At 36.3% G+C, this 23,569-nt stretch overlaps 3 protein-coding genes and 2 long non-coding RNA genes across 5 annotated transcripts in view; 4 read left to right on the forward strand and 1 right to left on the reverse strand.

Moving 5' to 3' along the window:
• LOC124457251 (sorting nexin-29-like) overlaps positions 1-23,099 on the forward strand; it is a 63,888-nt gene extending 40,789 nt beyond the window's left edge. The window contains exon 12 of the mRNA XM_047007532.1: positions 22,970-23,099. Coding sequence (XP_046863488.1) covers positions 22,970-23,099 — 130 coding nt within the window. The remainder of the gene's footprint in view (positions 1-22,969) is intronic.
• On the reverse strand, positions 2,362-4,193 carry LOC124456698. Its single transcript, XM_047007072.1, has 2 exons — positions 3,972-4,193; positions 2,362-3,026 (listed from the first exon to the last, which is right to left on the reverse strand). Exons 1-2 carry the CDS (start codon positions 4,176-4,178, stop codon positions 2,475-2,477), a joined length of 759 nt encoding a protein of 252 aa, XP_046863028.1. The 5' UTR covers positions 4,179-4,193; the 3' UTR covers positions 2,362-2,474.
• LOC124456686 (eukaryotic translation initiation factor 3 subunit D-like) lies at positions 7,368-16,461 on the forward strand. Its single transcript, XM_047007055.1, is given in 16 exon segments — positions 7,368-7,504; positions 7,636-7,782; positions 11,536-11,657; positions 11,812-11,944; positions 12,334-12,429; positions 12,518-12,566; positions 12,634-12,686; positions 12,689-12,725; positions 12,728-12,831; positions 12,834-12,856; positions 13,632-13,749; positions 15,359-15,498; positions 15,592-15,602; positions 15,605-15,783; positions 15,956-16,076; positions 16,169-16,461. Coding segments are annotated over 14 exon segments (1,167 nt in total). The 5' UTR covers positions 7,368-7,504; positions 7,636-7,782; positions 11,536-11,565; the 3' UTR covers positions 16,180-16,461.
• LOC124456750 lies at positions 17,907-18,521 on the forward strand. Its single transcript, XR_006952443.1, has 3 exons — positions 17,907-17,935; positions 18,035-18,112; positions 18,437-18,521. It is a non-coding gene; the product is annotated as an uncharacterized LOC124456750 (long non-coding RNA).
• Positions 20,502-21,018, forward strand: LOC124456729. Its single transcript, XR_006952418.1, has 2 exons — positions 20,502-20,533; positions 20,840-21,018. It is a non-coding gene; the product is annotated as an uncharacterized LOC124456729 (long non-coding RNA).
• Positions 23,100-23,569: the final 470 nt, after the last annotated feature.

Raw genomic sequence — 23,569 nt, forward strand, 5'->3', positions numbered from 1 at the left:
GAGATTCAAAAACATGAAGAATTTCCTATCCGATTGTAAGAAGCATAAGAAGGCAAAATCGAACATTGGTGCTTACAAAACCTGGAAGACCTACGGTTTTCAGCCTCATTGCTAAACAAAGGCCTGTAAATAAAAAACTACACGGTAGAATTTTTTTAAACTTGGCCATATTGTAGATATTCTTATTGTCTATAACATATCCAAAATCTGGATGTGGCACAAAAAAATAATTTGTAGAAATCATCGACAAATTCGGATGACACGAATGCGCGTAATATGATCTTATATAATTAGGTTGAAAATTTCAAGTCATTGCTAAACAAAGGCCTGTAAATAAAAAACTACACGGTAGAATTATTTTAAACTTGGCCATATTGTAGATATTCTTATTCTCTAGAACATATTCAAAACCTGGAGGTGGCACAAAAATATAAATGATAGAAAATCAGTTCAGAATGCAAGAGGAACATTTTCAGAAAAATTGAAATTGTTAATCGATATTCTGATCGTGTCAACGACGTAAAAAAATGCGATAGAAAGAAAAATACTGTGGTAAATAATAGCCGATTTCTAATTATAAGATAATAAAGTAAAGTAATTATCTAGTAAGTCAGTAAAAATACAATATAAATAATGCACATGTCTAATTATACCGTGACGTAAAGGTCCTGGATTAAAGTAATATCTGGTCACGACTTCTCGAAAAACAAGTCCTTTACTTCACTAGATTCACTAAATTTTGAAAAAATTAAAGCGATGAGCAACTAGAACAAATTTTCAAGAAAAATAACCAGCACAGTTACGTCACTGCATAATTAATTTGGTACTAACAACCAAACAGAGTTTACTACTTTTAAACAATTTAGTAAAAAGTGAATTGTATTAATAATTTTTTGTTCACTCTCTAGATTTTGGATATATTTAAAAAAATTCTACCGTGTAGTTTTTTATTTACAGGCCTTTGTTTATCAATGACTTGAAATTCTCAACCTAATTATATTAGATCATATTACGCGCATTCGTGACTTCCGACTTTGTCGATGATTTTCTACAACTTATTTTTTTGTGCCACCTCCAGATTTTGGATATGTTATAGACAATAAGAATATCTACAATATGGCCAAGCTTAAAAAATTCTACCATGTAGTTTTTTATTTATAGGCCTTTGTTTGAAAAATTACATGGATATAGGAAGTTAATTATATAAGATTATATTACGCGCATTCGTGTCATCCGACTTTGTAGATGATTTTCTACAACTTATTTTTTTGTGCCACCTCCAGATTTTGGATATGTTATAGACAATAAGAGTATCTACAATATGGCAAGTTTAAAAAAATTCTACCGTGTAGTTTTTTAGCTATAGAGCGGTTTGTCGAATGTGGTGCCAGCTTCACAGTTAATACCAGAGTACATTCTCAAGGAATATTATTCTTTTTTTTTGTGCAATCTCCAGATGTTGGATATGTTATAGACAATACGAATATGTACAATATGGCCAAGTTTAAAAAAATTCTACCGTGTAGTTTTTTATTTACAGGCCTTTGTTTAAGCCTGGCGCACACTAGCGCCATCGGCTTAGCTGAGAGTTACTCGTGACTGTTGGCGCACGCCATTTCCTCAAGTGTGCGGTCAAGTTTTGAGCAATATTCGCCTCGCGCGCCATCGGCGCCGAATATTCAACATGTTGAATAAAATGGTGCACGAGTGAACGTTGGCTCCAAGTGTCAGGTGTGCGCGCGTGCTGAGCTATTATCTCAATACGTGAAGAAAATGCGCATGCGTTCAGCAACTTTCTTACATTCATCCATTGCAATATGGCGGATGCCAGGGACTCGAGTTCATCGGACTAGGAAGAAATTTTGCTGCTGCTTATGTTAATGCGCCGAAGACGAAGACGTTCGAGAGCGTCTTGCAGAAAGACATGGACCAAATCATGGATTTCACGCCGTGAAACACTAGGAGCATCGGCTACAATAGTGCATGAGTTGAATTGTGAGGACCCAGAGAAATTCCGACAGTATCATCGTTTAGATAGGATTTCATTCGAGGAAATATTGAATATGGTGTCTCCACTAATTCAGAAAAACGACACAAAACTACGAAAATCGCTTCAGCCAAGGGAGAGATTGTCGGTAACATTACGCTTTTTGGCTACAGGTAAGAAAAGACATTAAAAATAGCAGTGGGTCTTTCAAAAGTAAAGGTATTAGAAACCATATATATTAAATGATGGTCTGTATTTTGTTTAGGGGAAACATTCAGAAGTCTTTCTTTTCAATATCGGATAGGTGAAAGAACAATATCTGGTATTGTGGAGGAAACATGTAATGCCTTGTATGCAGTAATGAAGGAGAACTATTTGAAGGTTATTTAATCTATTCACTTATAAAACATACTTTTTTACATCATTTATTTTACCCAAACACATGCAAAACAAGCCATAACTACAAAAGTGTGCAAATGTGAACATATCAGTTTCGCCAGGCACCTGACATATGCATATGATCATCTCTGTACGATGCATTGTTTTCATCGTACAGTGGTGGTGTTGAATTTGACGGCATACCAATGCTTATGTTTGGATGAAAATAATTTCTTTGTGATTGTTCACGAAGCATTTGTGGTGGTATTTCTTGAGTTTGTGCCAATAGACCAGCCTGTGCTTGAAAAATTATTCCATTTATTTTATTTTGTGCAAGATGACAAGTTCTAGGATCTAATTCCGAAAGTGCCTTTGCCACATAGACTCCAAAAGCATCCAACATGTTGCCACCATTATTTTCTTTTCTGCGTTTTCTTTTCTCAGCTATTGAATTTGATAAAGTTTTAATCAAATTAAATTCTTCTTCAGCCTGTCTCTTCCTTGAAGTAGTTGGCCTTTGTATAGGCTGACTCGTAGACCTTGCTACTGCACCATCCACTCCATGATGTTCCATTTCATTTTCATTTTCATTATTTAAATCATTGTAATCATCATCATCCTCTTGGGTGAAACTTGTGTCTTGAGGAGTGCCAACGGATTCCTGAAATTTTTAAAATAAAAATCAACATTTTTTAGATCCCAAGAACTACCAAAGACTGGCTTCAAATTGCAAGGGAATTTGAGAGCAGATGGAATTATCCCTGTTGTTTGGGAGCTATTGATGGGAAGCATCGCAATTCAACAGCCAGCAGACACTGGTTCTGAATTTTTTAATTATAAGCACTTTTTCAGTGTTATCTTGCTGGCTATGGTCGATGCGAATTACAGATTTGTCTATGTTGATGTTGGTGCTGCTGGAAGAGCTGGAGATGCTGGAGTTTTTGCTGATTCCGCATTAAGACAAGCACTTACAGCAAACACTTTAGACATCCCTGAACCAAGCATATTAAGAGGAACATCAACAAAAGTAGCATACCATGTTGTGGGAGATGATGCCTTTCCTTTGACATCATACATGATGAAGCCATATCCTCATCGCAATTTAGTCAAGCAAAACGAGTTTTAATTATAGATTGTCCGGGCACGCCGAGTTGTTGAAAACGCTTTCGGAATTTTAGCACATAGATGGCGCATATTTTTAACAACCATTAAATTATCCCCAGACAAAGTCACTGACATAATTTTTGCAGCCTGCTGTCTGCACAATTTCATGATTGGCAAGAACATTGGAAATTACAGTGGTGTTGCAGATGTTGAAAATGAAGATCCTACTGTAATCCGAGGAATGTGGAGAACTGGTACATCACTGAATGGCTTACAGCCAGGCAGCAATCGTAATGCTCCAAGAAATGCAAAAGGCCAAAGAGAAGTGTTGACTGACTATTTCAATAATCAAGGGTCTGTACCATGGCAAGACAATATGATTGGGTAGAAAATAATTTTATAGTTTGCTTATAATTAAATATACTGTAATGAGTTTGACTAAATAATTTCATCACTTTATGTCATATAAATAAATTGAGTAATAACTTTGAACGAAACTTACAGAGTCAATATTCGAAATTGAAGTCCGTGTTGCAACATGAGGTGCTAGAAATTGTAACTTCTCTAATATCCAAGTGGTTCGACGAGATGGATTTTTTCTAGCACTGCCACTGGGTGGAGGTTTTTTCGCCTTTACGAAACTATTTCGCAATGATCGGATTTTTGACTTTACCCAATCAACTAGATAGAAAAAAAATAATGGATGCATGATGAATGATAAGTTGTCACATACAACATTTGGCACAACAGGTTATTGACACACACAGACCCACTTTTCGCCTGTACGTTACCTGTTTTTCCGAGTTTTTCAGCCATTTCTTCGAACGCATTTTCACGTAAATCCCGATTTTTAAACTCAGGACATCGCACGTCATAAAGACAGGGAAAATCTGGCCAAATGTCAGCCAAATGATCTTCCAACAAAGCTTCTGCTACAACGACACTACCAGAGTCCATGTTGAAATGATTGAGGAAAGAACGCATGCGCATTTTCTTCACGTATTGAGAAAATAGCTCAGCACGCGCGCACACTGGAGCCAACGTTCACTCGTGCACCATTTTATTCAACATGTTGAATAATCGGCGCCGATGGCGCGCGAGGCGAGTATTGCTCAAAACTTGACCGCACACTTGAGGAAATGGCGTGCGCCAACAGTCATGAGTAACTCTCAGCTCAGCCGATGGCGCTAGTGTGCGCCAGGCTTTAGCAATGACTTGAAATTCTAAACGTAATTATAAAAGATCATATTACGCGCACTCGTGTCTTCCGACTTTGTCGATGATTTTCTACAACTTATTTTTTTGTGCCACCTCCAGATTTTGGATATATTATAGACAATAAGAATATCTACAATATGGCCAAGTTCAAAAAAATCTACTGTGTAGTTTTCTATTTACAAACCTTTGTTTAGCAATGACTTGAAATTCTCAACCTAATTATATAAGATCATATTACGCGCATTCGTGTCATCCGAATTTGTCGATGATTTTCTACAACTTATTTTTGAACTGTTTCTCTGCTTTACTATATGATCCTTCGGTAATTTAAATTAACCAAAATGGTTCTATTTCCTGCATAAATATCACGCGTTTGCTTTCTAAGATAGCCTTTTCCGACGTTCTAGGGAGTCTAAATTCGGAAAGTTTTCTCGCTCGGCGCCAACCGTGGTGGCGCCTCGTGAGCCCGACCAAATGTTTTTCGCTAGCTACGCCACCGTTCACAAGTATAATGAAATAACACATATTTTATAAATATACCGTCCGGACCCAAAGATGAATATAATTGTATGCTAGCAAGCAATTTGAATTCCTTGGCAAACAAACAACTAACGATAAACAGGCCTTCCTTTCGATCGCAGTAATTATTTTTCGTAAGTAAATTGTTTGTATTTGCAACTTCGTTTGATTGGTACACAATTACAGGATTACAAATTGCTACGGGTATCTATGGTGTATATTTCATAGTACTAAGGTGTGACTAATATTTAGTAAAAATATATTAATTAAATATGACAAACATTTTGTATTTAAGGTCCCATTTATACATCGTAAACACACATGATAATTCTTTATCTTTTATCTTACAAACCTTTTGCAGGTCGACGGTTGGAACTTTGAACATTCAATCTTTCAGATAAATTCAGCATTCTGAAGAGTTAAGCGTCAAATGTCTGCGTCGTTTGAGTTGATACGTTGCGTCGTTGGGTATTTGTTATGTAATACAAAGACACAGAATAGATAACGTGACAGAAGGGCCACTTAGCAAAAAATGCGGTCCTAAATTTTAATGCGCATGCGCTACTTCCGCCACGATGGTAGCAAGATAAACTTACAACTCAAAAATCTTGGCGTTTTACTTGAAAATTTGAAATATTTATCCTGAGACGACCAAATCAAAGCTGTGATTAATAAAGGCAATCAAGACCTACCCTCAGTATCTTGCTGAAAAGAGAACATACAATCAACATATTTTTATGCTTTTTCATGTACAACCAATGTGTACAATTCTATCGAGACCTGTATGAGAAATGCTGTGCCGTGGCCGTGTGAAAAATTTGACGTTCAAGATTAAACACAGATGCTCTAGAGAATTTTTTTGGAACAATACGCCAGCAAGGAGGTAATTTTGACAATCCCACGCCAATACAATTTATCAGGGCTTTTTGAAAGGTTTTTTTCAGTTCACTTTTGACCTCTTCGAAAGAAAACTGTTCTAAAGATATGGACATTCAGCTAACACAATTATAAAAAAAAGCCCAACCCATTTAGTATGCCACTTACCCATGTAAAAGCTACAAGTAGCTCACTGTTGATTGCTGAAAATGACTACCGAGAACAAAATATTGGCAACAATTTATTGCTCAAAAATGCTGCTGCCTATGTTTCAGGATAATTGCTAAGCAAAGCTTTCAAAATCCACAGCTGTCTCCAATGTAAGAACGTTTTGACTTCAAATAACATAAACAATGATGGTAATTTGCTTTGCTATTTCAAGGCATATAAAGAACTCAACTTTGGTGGGCTGACTGCTCCTTCATCGTGCTATTTAAATTACATTATGCAACTTGAAGACACCTTCGTGGATTGCTTCTCAGTCACAACCAAAAATCTGAATGTTGGAAAGAGCATCTTGAAGAGTCTTAACATGATACCAGTGCCATTCCGTACATGTTCACAGTTTCCACTGCAATATTTGGTCAAACTTTTTTTCATTTTATCGTTAGAAACTACAATATTTAAGCAGCTTTGAGGCAATCGTTTGCTTTCTCAGTAAAACAATGCCGAAAATGATTTTCGAAAAATTGGTATTAATTGTCATCGGGTCGTCGGTATGGTCGTCGGTCACAAACAATGATGACGTTCTACGTTTGACTGATGGAAACATGCAAACTAGTCAATATTCAATATGGCGTTTGAACGAATTCATTTTGTTCCTCCTGTCATTGAAGATAACCCAAACGGCTGGCGTCCTACCTCTATTTCAGATGCATTTAATGGAATACCTTATCAACCATTCTCTAAAGGAGATAAACTTGGAAGGGTAAAATATTTTATATTTCATAAGAAATTCCTTGCTATCAATGTCTTCCACTCTGACCTTTAGTTGTTCTTATATTTCTGTGTCACGTGGTGAAATTTATAATCATATTTTACTAGCTATTATTGTTAAACATTGTTATGTAGTCATCATTAAAAAACCACTCTACACTTTTAAGAGGATAAAATATTATTTCTTGTATTGACTGTATAAATATAGGTCTTATAACATACATTTTCATTTTATGTAGGTTTCTGATTGGTAAAGTACAGCCTATCAAGATCGTTGATGCCAAAGTTTGTATTCTGTCTAGACTTCACTATTTTCTTGCAGTTTAATCATATTGTTTTACTTCTATAGATAAATACTTAAATCAGTTTGGTGGTGGTAATCAATATGCATATTATCATGAAGAAGATGAATCAACTTTCCATCTTGTTGACACAAGTCGACCACAAAAGCCTGTTTACATGCGCAATAGGAACAAATTCAATCAGGTACAATAGAAAAGTTTTCTATACTTTTAAGTCTCAAAATAAAATCACTTCTTTATTATATTTGTAAATATCTTCATCTAAATGACTCCTTTTCATATGAACAACATTAACAAAAATTTTTTATTTTTTAGAGAAATAATCGACGTGATAAAGAGCGTCAAATGCAACGTCAACAAGCTGGGATGCAGAATTTGCTGAAGACTCGTGACAACAGACTCCATCGTAAATTGCAGAAACAATTTGCCAACAGAAACAACTGGCAAGAATGAAGAAATCAGGTTTGTAATAATCTTAGTTGAGGGAGGGGAGGGAGGGTAATTTTTAAGGTGCAACTTCAGTGAAGAAAGTGAACAAAAGAATTGTGATAGTGTGTTACATGTATGTAAACTTTGAACTCCAAAGGATACATTATAAATTTATGGTAATTATGCGACTTGCATAAGATATTATGGTACACAAACTGATGTACCTCAACCATGAACACCTCGGAGGATACATAATAAATATGTAGTAACATGACAGGTACACTTATGGATATACTGTAATTTTATATCTATATGTTTAACTTATATGTAGACTCCTCAGAGGATACCTAATAAATATGTAGTAACATGACTGGTACACTTATGGATATACTGTAATTTTATATCTATATGTTTAACTTATATGTAGACTCCTCAGAGGATACATAATAAATATATAGTAACATGACTGGTACACTTATGGATATACTGTAATTTTATATCTACACATTTAACTTATATGTAGACTCCTCAGAGGATACCTAATACCTCTGCGTGTCGTAAAAGACGACTAAAAGGGGTTGGTGTAAGGAAGGGCATCCTACCGTAAAACTTTTGCTCCAACAAAATTCATGGACTTTGGAAAAGAAGATATGGCCCCCAGTCCCCGGCAGCCCTTCAGTGGGCAGGGGTCGAAGAATCTCGGATCGAATGGTTGTGGAAGTGTCACCCTTCGGGTAGGCACAGTGAACGTTGGGATAATGAAGGGAAGGAGTGCAGAAGTGGCGGACATGTTGAAGAGAAGGAAAGTTGATGTGTGTGGGTTTCAGGAGGTAAGGTTTAAAGGTGAAGGTACGAGAGTCATAAAGGGTGAAGATAATGGAGCGAGATTTAAGTGGTTTTGGAAGGGAAACGGAAGTGTCACGAATGGTGTTGGCTTTGCGATAAGAGAGGATTGGGCGAAGTCAGTTGTAGCAGTGAAGAGAGTTTCGGACAGAGTCCTGAGAGTTGATGTAGTTGTGAGGCCGAAGTTGTGAGTTTCGTTGTGGTATGCTCCGCAGGTTGGACGAAGTGCGGAGGAGAAGGAAAAGTTCTACGACAGCGTGTATGCAGTGAAGCAGACATTAGAGGGCGATGTGTGATGCTTGGTGATTGGAACGGTCATGTGGGAAGCGTGAAAAGGATACTGTCGCATGGAGGTTTTGGAGTTGGTGATATGAATGCTGAAGGCGAGACGATATTGGAGTTAGCAGAGTTGTGGGATGGTGGTAGTGAATACGTGGTTTATAAAGGAAGAAAGCAAGCTTGTGACGTATGAATCTGGTGACAGTAGGACGGTGGTGGATTATATACTGGTGAATGAAGAAGAGAGGAAAAACGTGAAGGATGCAAAGTGATTGCAGGAGAAGAATGTGACCAGCACAAGCTGCTGGTCATGGACTGGAGAATCAGGAAGGTGAAAGGAAAGGTTGAGGTAAAGGCAGGCTTAAGCTATGGAAGTTACGATCGAATGAAGGAAACAGTGTTTCCGTGACGAAAGTACGACATTGAATGTTGAGGTGAGACGGTGGAGGAGCGATGGACGTGCTGGAGAAAGGGTGTTTAAAGGCAGCGGAGAAGGTATGTTGTAGAAATAAAGGCGGTGTAGTAGAAGAACAGGCATGGTGGTGGGATCAACGAGTCAGCGAAGTGATTGGCGCGAAAAGTTGGCATTTAAAAGGTGGAGAAAGTCGCGGACTGAAACAGATAGGATCGATTATCCGATTCAAGAAAAAGGCGCGAAAGGAGGTGGCTAAAGCAAGACATCAGAAAGAGCTTCGTAAAATGCAGGAGAATGGAAGAAAAGCGTTGTTTAGAACTGCTAGAAGAGCAAGAAGGAGGAACGATTTTGGGTGCTCGGCGTGCAGAACACGATGGGGAGTTGAAGGTGTTATGGAAGACAGGTTAGAAGTGTGGAGGGCGTACTGTGACCGTTTGATGAATGTAGAGAATGAGTGGAATGGAGAAGCTGAAGCGGATGAAGTTTTGGGCCGTGGGAAATAGTGACTGTTGATGAGGTGGCGGCTCTGCAAGATGAAAGGGACGGGACCGAGTGAAGTGGGTAGCGAAATGTTGGACAATGAACTATGCGTGAGAGAGTTGTGTAATGTAAACGAGGTTTTGAGGGCTCAAAGATGCCGAGTACATGGAGAAAAAGTCTAGTGGTCCCGCTGTACAAAGGGAAAGGAGCAGCAACGGTATGTGGAATTACAGGACTATTAAGCTGATGGAGCATGCGTTGAAAATAGTAGAGAGTGTTTGAAAGAAGGTTGAGGGAAGTTGTTCGGATGGGGGAAGAGCAGTATGGATTCATACCGGGGAGAGGAACGACGGATGCGTGTTTTGTGTTGAGGCAGCTGCAGGAGAAATTTTGGAGAAGGACAGAGAATTGTATATGGTGTTTGTAGATTTGGAGAAGGCGTTTGATAGAGTTCCGAAAGGTGATCGAGTACGCGCTGCGTAAGAAAGGTGTGACAGAGAATATGGTTCGGGCAGTTATGGAGACTTATGAAGGTGTAGAGGCGGTGGTTACGGAGGAAGGTGCTAGATCTGGTGTTTTTGAGGTAAAAGTTGGTGTTCATCAAGGTTCAGTCTTGTCGCCGTTACTGTTTGCTTGTGTGATGGATGTACTGACAGAGGAAGTGAGAAAAAGAAGGATGCTGGTGTTTGTTGTATGCAGATGACATTGTCTTGGTGGCGGAGTCGAAGCAGAAAGTTCTGGAATGGTACCGAGAATGGAAAACGGCAATAGAAGTCAAGGGACTGAAAGTGAATGAGGCAAAGACGAAGGGCATGAGATGCTCTTGGCAGGTGGAGGTGAAGGACAGTGATAAATGGCCATGTGGTGTGTGTGGGAAAAGAGTTGGAGTGAATTCGATAATGTGTGGGAAATGCGGTAAGTGGGTTCATGGAAGATGTTCAGGTGTCCGTGGTGCATTGACAAGAGTAACTGATTTTGAGTGCGGGACGTGTCGAAGTGGTGGGCGAGTCGCGATTGAACGGTTTGAACTGGGTGACGTGAGTTTGGAAGGTGTATCGGAGTTTAAATATCTGGGCGATGTGTTAAATGATGGTGGAGGTGCGAGCAAGCGGTGAGGAACAGAGTTCAAGCAGCGTGGTGGAGTTTAGAGAGTTGTCGGGAATGTTGTGCGGAAAGTCGACTTCGTTGAAGCAGAAGGAGAATTGTATAAGGCATGTGTTAGAAGTGTTTTGGGATATGGAGCAGAGTGTTGGGCGCCGAAAGCAGAGGACCTGAGAAGATTGGCGTCGACGGAAAGGAGAATGCTTAGGATGATGTGTGGTGTAACGTTGATGGATAGGATTCGAAGTGAAGAGATTAGAAAAGAGTTGGTGTTGAGTGTATCGAGAATTGGGTAAGACGCCAGCGTTTGAGGTGGTTTGGGCATGTGGAAAGGAGGAAGAAAGTGCTGAAATTCGTAGAACGTTGCATATGAATGTTGATGGAGTCCGCAAACGAGGTAGACCGAGAAAGAGATGGATGGATGTTGTGAACAGTGATATGAAGGCGATGGGTATAACGAGAGATATGGCGAGAGATAGAGATGTGTGGCGTGGAAAAATTCATGGACCGGTCAACCCCCCTGGCGGGGATTAATACTGGCCGGTATATAAATGTTGTTTGTGTGTTTGTGTTTGTGTCAGAGGATACCTAATAAATATGTAGTAACATGACTGGTACACTTATGGATATACTGTAATTTTATATGTATATATTTAACTTATATGTAGACTCCTCAGAGGATACGTAATGCATCTGTGATGGTTTGGGAAGAGTGGAAGGTTATTGAAGAAATGGATTTTCCAAGATTATCAAAATTGAGTCTACCAAATGTTCTTGATCCAGATGATTTGTATGTTGTATCAGAATTTATTGTTGTATAAAACCTTCTTTTGAATTTGCTAAACAATGAAAGCAATTTAACATCTATTCTGAATAGATACAAATGAATATCTTGTTTTTATGTGTTTATGAAGATCTCTCCATTTCTGTGCTTTGTTAAATAGGGTAAAATGTGGTGAACTGGAATATTATGACAAGGCTTATGATCGTGTCAACATTAAGAATGAAGTCCCACTTGCCTTGCAAAACAGGATTTTCCATAAAGTCACAACGACTGATGATCCTGTTATCAGAAATGTAAGAAAACTTTACTTGCTTTCATTGAATTAAATGGTTTGGATAACCATCATAATGTTAACCACCAATGATAACCACCAATGTTAACCACAAATGTTAACCACCAATCATGACCAGTTATTAACCACCAATCATGACCAGTTATTAACCACCAATCATGACCAGTTATTAACCATCAATCATGACCAGTTATTAACCACCAATCATGACCAGTTATTAACCACCAATCATGACCATTTATTAACCACCAATCATGACCAGTTATTAACCATCAATAATAACCAAGAATTATAAGTGCATGCATATTACAAATGAATTTTAGGAACGAAATGTAAAAATATTTACTTTATTGAAAAATTTAATTGTTCAATTTACTTTGATTTTACCAGATTTTAATGAAAGGAAATGTGTTTGCTACAGACACCATTATATCTACATTGATGACCTGCACAAGATCTGTGTACTCTTGGGACATTATAGCACATGTATGGATAGTATTTTTGTGAGAATTATCAATATACTATTAGTGATATTTATAACTATAAATTAAGTATTTATTTCATGTGATTTTAGCGTGTTGGCTCAAATCTGTTTTTTGACATGAGAGATGAATCAGCATTTGGTTTGTAAATTTTAGTTTTAATTGATTAAGAAACAACAAGCTTTTTATTATTGATCTACGTTTTTAGATCTTTTGACTGTTAATGAAACAGCTGTGGAAACACCTATAGATGATAATGCAGAGAAAGCATAAACTCTACGACCAACCTTGGTCTGGAAGCAACTTTATAAACCAAAATTTCTCACAGCAAGTCTTAAAACGCTCAGAGGAAAAGGAGAAGTTTGATAAACCAAATCCTTTCATTGCTGAAGATAATGAAGAAGAAAAAAGGTGGCATCCGTTGGTTACAGGTAAATTGTTCTTGTATAAATATAGATTGAAGACTAAGATCTAAAAGGAGATATTGTGCTTTACAGCGTGTATAAAAAATTAGAACATTTAAAAATGTCCAGCAAACTATAATTTCATCAACATCCATGTATTTTGGCATTGTCTGATTTATCTAAAAGTAAAACAATCAGAAAAATTTATCTGGAAAATTGGGAGAGCACTTTGTAGAAGCGTCAATTTAACTTCTTGCTCAAAGAAAATGAAAGGTTTAAAATTTTATTTAATCGACCAGGTGAAAGTTTGTCATGTGCGGTGAAAAATTTTAGAAAATTTGACGTTCACCGCAACATGTCAAAATTGGACGTTTTGTGTGTTTCACTTTTTCTTATTCAAGACTGATAACATTGATTGATTGTTTGAATTTACTTAACTAACAAAATACTTAATTTGAAGGAAAACAAGTTTGGCCACACAAGCCATAGTTTTCTTAACTTTTCCAACTTTTTTACACCCTGGCATACATGTGCTAAATTTTAACTATCATTGCTTTATGTTTTAAAACGCTGGAAACATGTTTTGACTTATTTATTTCGTAATTTTTTGATATCACAAAAATTATTAAATATTTTATTTCATTGTGTTGAAGGTATACATGTTTTGCCAGCTCGTTCTTCCATTAAGAAGAAAAATGTGATAGTGTACAAGATAATTTTGACTTTCATCCTTCGCTGTGACCTTCCCTCGTTAAAATGTTGTATTAATCTCAACCAGTGAAATCATTTGTCACTTATTTAGATATCGTAAATGGAATCTTGGCAATGATATAGAAATTGTTATAAGATGTGAACATGATGCAGTATTGTCACCTGGAACTTACATCAACATAAAGGCTCTAAATGAATGGGAATCTAAGGTACATTTATGTATGTGTAGGGAGGTATGGGAGAATGTTGTCATTACGTCATTTATGTTTATGTGTAGGGAGGTATTAGAGAATGTTGTCATTACGTCATGTATGTATGTGTAGGGAGGTATGGGAGAATGTTGTCATTACGTCATGTATGTATGTGTAGAGGTATGGGAGAATGTTGTCATTACATCATGTATGTATGTGTAGGAGGTATGGGAGAATGTTGTCATTACGTATGTATGTATGTGTAGGGAGGTATGGGAGAATGTTGTCATTACGTCATGTATATATGTGTAGGGAGGTATGGGAGAATGTTGTCATTACGTCATGTATGTATGTGTAGGGAGGTATGGGAGAATGTTGTCATTACGTCATGTATGTATGTGTAGGGAGGTATGGGAGAATGTTGTCATTACGTCATGTATGTATGTGTAGGGAGGTATGGGAGAATGTTGTCATTACGTCATGTATGTATGTGTAGGGAGGTATGGGAGAATGTTGTCATTACGTCATGTATGTATGTGTAGGGAGGTATGGGAGAATGTTGTCATTACGTCATGTATGTATGTAGGGAGGTATGGGAGAATGTTGTCATTACGTCATGTATGTATGTGTAGGGAGGTATGGGAGAATCATTGTCATTATGTATGTGTAGGAGGTATGGGAGAATGTTGTCATTACGTCATGTATGTATGTGTAGGGAGGTATGGGAGAATGTTGTCATTACGTCATGTATGTATGTGTAGGGAGGTATGGGAGAATGTTGTCATTACGTCATGTATGTATGTGTGGGTATGGGAGAATGTTGTCATTACGTCATGTATGTATGTGTAGGGAGGTATGGGAGAATGTTGTCATTACGTCATGTATGTATGTGTAGGGAGGTATGGGAGAATGTTGTCATTACGTCATGTATGTATGTGTAGGGAGGTATGGGAGAATGTTGTCATTACGTCATGTATGTATGTGTAGGGAGGTATGGGAGAATGTTGTCATTACGTCATGTATGTATGTGTAGGGAGGTATGGGAGAATGTTGTCATTACATGTATATGTATGTAGGGAGGTATGGGAGAATGTTGTCATTACGTCATGTATGTATGTGTAGGGAGGTATGGGAGAATGTTGTCATTACGTCATGTATGTATGTGTAGGGAGGTATGGGAGAATGTTGTCATTACGTCATGTATGTATGTGTAGGGAGGTATGGGAGAATGTTGTCATTACGTCATGTATGTATGTGTAGGAGGTATATGGGAGAATGTTGTCATTACGTCATGTATGTATGTGTAGGGAGGTATGGGAGAATGTTGTCATTACGTCATGTATGTATGTGTAGGGAGGTATGGGAGAATGTTGTCATTACGTCATGTATGTATGTAGGGAGGTATGGGAGAATGTTGTCATTACGTCATGTATGTATGTGTAGGGAGGTATGGGAGAATGTTGTCATTACGTCATGTATGTATGTGTAGGGAGGTATGGGAGAATGTTGTCATTACGTCATGTATGTATGTGTAGGGAGGTATGGGAGAATGTTGTCATTACGTCATGTATGTATGTGTAGGGAGGTATGGGAGAATGTTGTCATTACGTCATGTATGTATGTGTAGGGAGGTATGGGAGAATGGCGTCAAAAGCTAGACACTCAACGTGGAGCTGTCTTGGCTACTGAACTCAAGAACAATGGCTGTAAGCTGGCAAAGTGGACTGTTGCGTCTGTTTTGTCGGGCTCTGAGTACTTAAAAATTGGGTGAGTATTGCAATTTGCAATGGAAATGATAGTTTTCATATTTATTATCTTCTGCGTTGTTTTTTAGTTTAATTTTTCTTTGTTTCAATTTAGTTACGTTTCACGTAAAATTTTATGGATTCATCAAAGCATTGCATTCTGGGCACCCAGCAGTTCAAACCACGTGAACTTGCTAGTCAGATGAATCTCAGTATGGACAATGGTTGGGGAATAGTACGATGTATTATTGATTATTGTATGAATCTTGAAAAGGGGAAATATCTTATTTTGAAGGATCCTAACAAGGTAACAAAGGCATTACTGAGCTTATAGTTAACTGGATCGTTAATCTTTTTTTTTGGCAGCATTCGGATTCAGTTTAGTTTCACTCACGACAGTATTTCTTTGTTCTGGAAATGATGCATATTCATTATCCTTTTTTATCATTATTTATCCATTGTGTGTCCTTCTTTTAAAGGGGATGATTCGTATTTACGATATTCCCAACAACACGTTTGATTCGGAAGATGACGATGATGACGATGATGAAGAAGAAGCTGATGATGAGGATGAAGATGAACAAGAGGAGGAAATTGAGGGTATGTAAGAACAATGTTTTGATGTTTAGGGATAAGTAGGAGCATACGACGCTCTGTTTTGTTAGTGAATCAATTCTTACTCATTTTTATAGCAAACATTTGATGATGATTTGTTGCTGAAGAATAAATTCAATTTTTGTGAATTATTACAAGCACATGATTTTTTTCCTCTTGAATTGTGTAATTCAATATTAACTTCAATAATTTGCTTCGAAATAAAAATATCTTGAAATGTTCACAAGTGATTGTTTTTAAATTCCATATTGAGACTTCTTAATCAAATATCTCCATAAGTTGAATGTGAATGTCTTAATGGATGATTAATAAACATTATGAATGTGTATTGTTTTGTCGTTTATACACTTCATTTTGAGTTACATATCAACAGAAGGTTTTACGTTTTTTATGTCATTTGATATTACCAAGTATTAAAGTAAATGGTTTGAACCCGGGAGTATCGTTACATGTTTGTAGATGGAGATCGTCGAAGTTAGTAGAGCCTTGAGAAAGACTGTTGGTGTTGTTGATAATGTCATACTTATCTTCTCCCTTGCTTCTGAGACAGTTAATATCAACATTCCTCACGACTCTACTCTGACCTGGACGATTTACATCTACAAACATGTAATTACCGTCAATGACGTCATGTGGTATTTGGTTTAACAGAATTTTGTTAGTTGTAATACAGCCAGGGGCGAAACTAGAACGTTAATTGGGGTGGGCGGTAAATATTTATGTATTCAGCTCTGCTCTGCTGACTTCTTTTGAAATTAACATCGCAAACCAAAGAAATCAGCAGCGCAGAGCTGAATATATGAATATACCCCAATTAACGTTCTAGTTTCGCCTCTGAATACATCATTGACCATGAACTAACCATACAACATTCACCATGAACTAACTATACAGCATTGACCATGAACTAACTATAAAACAATGTACTCATAGTTTAGTCTGATAAATTTTGTGACTTGTTAACATTTTATTTTTTATTTCAGTGATGTTCAATAAGTGAAATTGGACAAAAGAATTTAAAACCTTTTGATTTTTACATTTTATCATCCGTTTTTAGAATGTGGAATCTTTGTTCATGGTTTTGATATAAGAATTCGATGAAAAATTTTTACTAGCGTTGATTTATCTCAGGAAATAACTTTAAGAAATTACTGCATGTGTCATGTTTTCATGCATTCTTTTGCTGAGGTATTATGGTGGGCCCTAGGGTGTCATCTGCGACGCTCAGTGTGTACTCTCATCCCCACCCACCCCAACGTTCCCCTCTCTTTGTGACGTCCTGCCATTTGCCTCAAATATTTCATTTACATCATTTCCGTTGCCCATATTGGTAAATTTCCTTCATTTGTCTTCTTTTGTGAAGTGCTTCAATAATACTGTCGTGTATCGTGGATATTTTTTACATGTAGAAAACACTTTGTATTTTCTCTAACTTTCTTCATGCTAGCATGGGTGGTGAGAGTTGATATGTGGTGATATCAAGCGATCATAAGGTACTCGTATATACATACTTTGTTATTATCTAATTATTTTTAATTATTTTTCTAATTGACAAATAAAACTATTTTTTTTACATGTTAGTTCAGTGGAGATTATGTTGAATTTGGCAAGTGTAGATATTACAAAGCAAGCAATTATTGATCGCTTGTTGGATGGAGTAAAGCAAGTTAGTTGTAAAATATTTGTACGTAGTTTAAAGTTCGAACTTGGAACTTGTAATTTCGTTTCGTCTTTTATTGTATTGATTTTACTCGAATGATTTGGTCGACTTGAACCTCGTCGTTTCTTTAGTGTCAGGTACGATTTGGTAGTACAACCGAATTGGCTTCTGAGAAGGATAGCAGGTGAACTTGATATTTCTTCGATTGCATTGTATTGTATTCATTTTATTTCATAGTATAATCCTTATTTATCATAATCTTTGTATTTATGATGAATTACAGAATCTCTTGTCTTTGTGAGCAATGGAACATTGTTCTTCAATTTGGCATTAAATCCACAAAAAAGATAAATTCTTTAAGGTATCTTCATCATCCTTCTCTCAATTCAGTCAATTTAAAAGCCATTCTTAAATAATTTGTTTTCATCATTTCTATGTTCATTAAAGGCAGGTGTTAATGAGATCTGAAGGTCAATCTGTGTTCTGGCTATTTATCAAGGAACATCTTAGCTCTAGTGAAATAAAGACATATAATTCTTTACATAATGTAATGACAGATGTTGGTAGAGGTTAGTCAAGTTGTTGGTTTCTAAATGATTCCAGGAATGTTTGTGGGTAAAACCTTTTTGTATGCCATGAATTTGTTCTGACATTTTTCTTTCTATTTTTGATGTTTATTTGACAGCTCAAGCATGGCTTAGGTCTAGTTTAAACGAGCAATCACTGGAGAAATATCTTCATAGCTTCATTGGGCATAAACAATTGCTTTTGTAAGTTTGATTTAAGTAACATTTAAGAAAGAAAGATCGATTTTTGGCTTGATAAGCTTTATGATTATCATAACCAATGTATATTGCGATATAGTAATGCAATTTTCTTTTAACGGTAAGCTGTTTATGTGAGAATAATTATACGATGTGTAATTGTTTTAATTTCAGTCAGTATTATGAGCAAGATGCATTATTATTGGATGATGAGCGATCTAGTATGTTACCAATGATGGCTGCTGGTAAGAATAAACTCGTTTATATTTCTATAATGGATTTTTTATCATTCCTTGTTTCTTCTTTAAGGCTTAAGTTCAATTCTTTTTGCAATTGACATTGACAAAGCTGAGTTTAACTCTATTACTGTACAGGTATGCTGGAATGCTATTGATATTGTTTAAAATGAATCTTTGCAAATAGAAATGGATAGTAAAAAAGTGGAAGCTATGAATGTACTTTTCTTTAACTACTTGAATTTAATTTAATTTTTAGATTCCAGGCAATATCAGCCAAGCAGTTTCTCGTCCAACATCAATATGGGCTGTACCATCACCAATGTATGCACGTCAGGAGCTTGGTGAAGTTTTAAGAAAATAAAGATTTGATCAGAATTTCATTTTTCTCCCTGATCAAAAATATCCCTTTTATCCCTAATTATCCCTACCATTCATCTCATATATCGCTATTCTTATCATTCCTTAACCACACATGTCATTTATTCCTTGTAATCCCCCAACCATGCGTTCTCCTTAACCTTTATTATCCCATTATTACATGTCTTCATTTATCCCTTAACTATACCTGTTGTTTATTCATCCCTTATCATCCCTTAACCGCGCGTCCTCATTTATTCTTTATCATACTTGAACAATGTGTAGTCATTTATCCTCACGCGTCTTTATTAATTTTTAACTTTTATCTTTCTTTTGTGTTTCAGGAAAAGAAAAGAAAAAACGTAAAAAAAAGAAAGCAAACATTGCTCAAATTGAAAATGTTGAATTCAAAGAGACGGAAGAAGGACCTTCTGTCAGTTCTCATGGTAGTTCTTCCACAACAACGACTGCTCACGATAGTGCCACGAGCTTTACCCGAGCGGCATACGACATATTACAACGTAATACTGATTCTCAGGTACATGCTCGTGGTAACCATGCTTTTAATAAAAGGCCTGACGATTTTCTTGAAATGCCAAAGAACTCTCAGTTGGCTTATTGTTCGACTTCTGAGAATTCAACTCTTTCTTCCACAATGGCGAAAACCAAAGTTGAGAACAAGGAGAATGAAACAGATGAACAAGTGGCTCGATTAACAAAGAAAAGCCAGGAAGTTCTGCATCTTAAAAACGAGTTTAAAACTGCGAATGATTTGAAAAAAAAATCATTCTTTGACAACATCTTTGCAATCAGGGCGTTACACTGACTCATCGCTCTTGTCGGAGGAAGAAGTGTGTGAGCCTCTTGTTGATATGAACAGCGGTGTATCTCTAATTCCCGTAGTTTGCCCCGATGACGATAAAGGAGTTAGGAGTCTAGCTATGTCAGATGAAAATGAGCGATTTACTGTTGCACCTGAGACGTCGCGACATTTAGTTCATTCAATAAATGATTCCCCGTTTCAAGGTTAGAAGATACTTCATTATTTTATCGACAAGAATGTCTAACGAGTTCACCATTTTAACTGAGGTGGTAATTTATGTTGTTTTCAGTATTTACACTGATGAAGACGTCGAGAATGATGCAAGTTTAGCAATTGGAGCAACTGTTGCAGCGATATGTGCCACACGTGATGGTAGCATAGAAATTAATGATTACTCAAGATCGTCATTAGTCAGAACCATGGGTGATGGTTGTATGAATGTTAGTTAATTATGAAATGCTTTTATCTTTTTTTTGAGGGGGAGGGGAGGGTAGAAAGCCATGTGTAAATATCTTTGTTATATTTAGTTCGTTATATTTGGTATGTTTTCGTTCTTTAGCCATCAGAGGAATATCCATCAGGCAAAGAAATGACTTCAGGTTTGTGTGTTTTTTCTATTCATGTATTTAAATGGTTTTTATTTCTTATATCTTTTGAAAAAATGTTTTCGGAACGGGAGAGGCACTTTTGCCTCAGGTTCTCAAACTATAAATGGGCTATTAGCGGGTAGAGTTAGTTTTATATATAGAAATATTTAGTGCAATTGGATTTTACTATTTCTATCGTATTTGCTTTGCTTGTTTGTAGACATCCGTCAAATTTCATCATGTGAACTGAATATTTGTATGTGTGAATAATTATAATTTCATGAATATCAATAAATACGTGGTTTTTTCTTCTTGAAGAGGAATTAAAACAGGCGATTGTATCGATGATGTTAAGAAAAGATGAAGTTGAAGAACGTAACAGGTTGTATTATCGTCCTTCGTTTAATATTAACATTCCATTCGAATATACACTATTTTGCCCTGATTTTTCCTTCGATCATCTTTCCTGTAGATCGTTACAACAACATTTGGAAAAAGAGATGATGATGTCAGCTTCTCTTCGTCTTCAATTAGAAGATTTAAAAAGAGATATGTCGTCGAAAAATGAAGAAAATTGCGTCGCTCTTAACGGCTTAAAAAGGTTAGGACATTGAGAACTCTGCATTTCCGTTAATCAAAGATGTCTGTTGACCTGTTCGTTTTTGCTCTTTAGTGAAAATGATTTGCTCAAACACCAACTAAAGAAATACGTGGGTGCTGTTCAATCGTTGAAAAGAAATGACATTATGGAAGAAGGTTTACTAGAGGGATAGTTTATCTTTAAAATAGATGTAGAAATCTAAGATATTCGATAATCTTTTGTGTAGCTCCAGAAAATGAAAGACTTTCTTCTATCATTCTTTCTCCGGAATCTGACGTCGACGAAGTGAGGTATTTACCGTAAATTTGTAGCAAAAGTGAATCAACGGCGTTGAATTTCGTTCCTTTTCTTGTAGAAAGGAAGAAAACAAAGATTTTGAGCGGAAGTTGATCCAAGTAAGATTTCCATTAAACCATAATACTTTTACAAAACGAAACATTTGCCTTAAAAGGTCTTCAGGTATCATATGCTACATGAAGATGAGCCGAAATTTATTTGATAGAAAACTCTTTTATACGATGCACGGTGACTTTAAGAAATATCTAATACAAGAAGATATTTTAACTTATGAAAACTGAGGATAAATAACTGAAATGAAATCGTGATATATGTTTAAAAACTCGCCACTCTGACTGATTTCGTTTCTTGTTCATCCCTGGGAATTTCATGGTGATGACGTCATGGCGTAAGTTGTGATGAAATGTTGTTTATCATGTTTAAAGGTCGCTGATATGCATGGCGAACTTATTGAACTCAATGAAAGACTACAAAAAATGTTGAATGCTCGTGAATATCAGCTAAGAATATTAAAAGAAGAGCTTGTCAATCTTAGAGGACCGGTATGTTCAGTAAAGACCCGTGTGTTCATTATAGTACAATAGATGTACAATATTGATCGGTATGTACAATATGAACTGTTTGGTATGAATATGAAAAGCAGTAAATATTCTTTTGATTTTCTAAATATTTCTTAATAAAACTACGTATCTTCGTATGTTCTAGCTTCCTCAGGACAATAATCATGATGAATGTTTATATTTGACGGAGTTTGGTCCAAATTTCATGTCTGTCAATACTCGTCCTTTAATTAACATTTGGATTCCATCTGTTTTGTACAAGGAAAGTCTCCAAACATTCACCATTCTTATCAGGTATAATTTTTTCCATATATTTATCTCTAAAAAAAGTAAATAACTCTTCCGATGTGATGTTGATGGTTATCTGGACTAGGTTAGGGATAACTAGGGACTATATTTCAAGATTTATGATCTATATTTGGTATTTTCCTCGTTTCAAATACATCACCCTTGAGAAAAGTGTTTGTGGTCATCGTATTTAAAAGATCATGTCGTAGTTTAAATTTACTGCTCAAATATTTCACTTTTCATATGTATATGTTTAGTGGTGTTGAGAAAAAATCACAAAACTACAGATTCATCCCGACAAGCCTGTTTCGTGACTGCTCACTCTTCAGGGGATTTTCCTTTAATCACGAAACAGGCTTGTCGGGATGAATCTGTAATTTTATTTTCTAACCACTAAACATATTACGCTCTGCTCTCGGGCATCGAGCACTGTTTTATACGGAGAATCATCAAATATAAACTTCTTGTATATATATATATATCATCTGCTCAGTGGTCCATTTATTGTCGTCAATAAAGAATTTAACATTGTTTACTTCACAAGGTTTATATCCGTATCAAAGACGATGAATGGAATGTTTACAAAAGATACTCGGATTTTATGCCCTACATAAGAGGTTTTAATAAACATCAGTATTTTAATTTTTTAATCATATTGTTTTGCCGTAATGTACAATCCCTTCCTTTTCCTTTTATGCACAGACAAGCAAGCAGTTTAAACCTGTTGCACAATTCACGTTTCCGAAGAAAATTATTGGAAATCGTGACGTCAATTTTGTGGAAACACGTCGAAACAATTGGAAAATTACTTGAGAAAATTGATCAATTATAGTCTGGGTTGTTAGGTGAAAATCCTTGCAAGAGTTCTTTGTTCAAATACTTTCCATTTTCATGCAGTAAACACGTGATCTTTTCATGTGTAAACACGTGATCTTTTCATGTGAGTAAACACGTGATCTTTTCATGTGAGTAAACACGTGATCTTTTCATGTAGTAAACACGATCTTTTCATGTGAGTAAACACGTGATCTTGTCATGAGTGTAGTAATTTATTGTTCAATATACAGAATATTAAACGATTTTTAGTGTTAATGTTTGTAAGGCAAGAATAGACAGAAAAATTGAAAGTCAAAACAAGAACAAAAGCAATCAAGCGCATGCGCTGATTGGTCTATAGCTGTGTTTTCATTAGCTTGTGCAAACCGATCTGAGCTCAACAAATCAAATCAATCAAAGAGAATTCGCAAATCAATCGTGAATACATTTTAGAGGACAAATTAAAACGTTTGTTTTAAAGTTGTC

This window comes from Xenia sp. Carnegie-2017, unplaced genomic scaffold (genome assembly GCF_021976095.1).
Source record: "Xenia sp. Carnegie-2017 unplaced genomic scaffold, XeniaSp_v1 HiC_scaffold_6, whole genome shotgun sequence".
In the NCBI taxonomy this organism is placed as follows: domain Eukaryota; kingdom Metazoa; phylum Cnidaria; class Anthozoa; order Malacalcyonacea; family Xeniidae; genus Xenia; species Xenia sp. Carnegie-2017.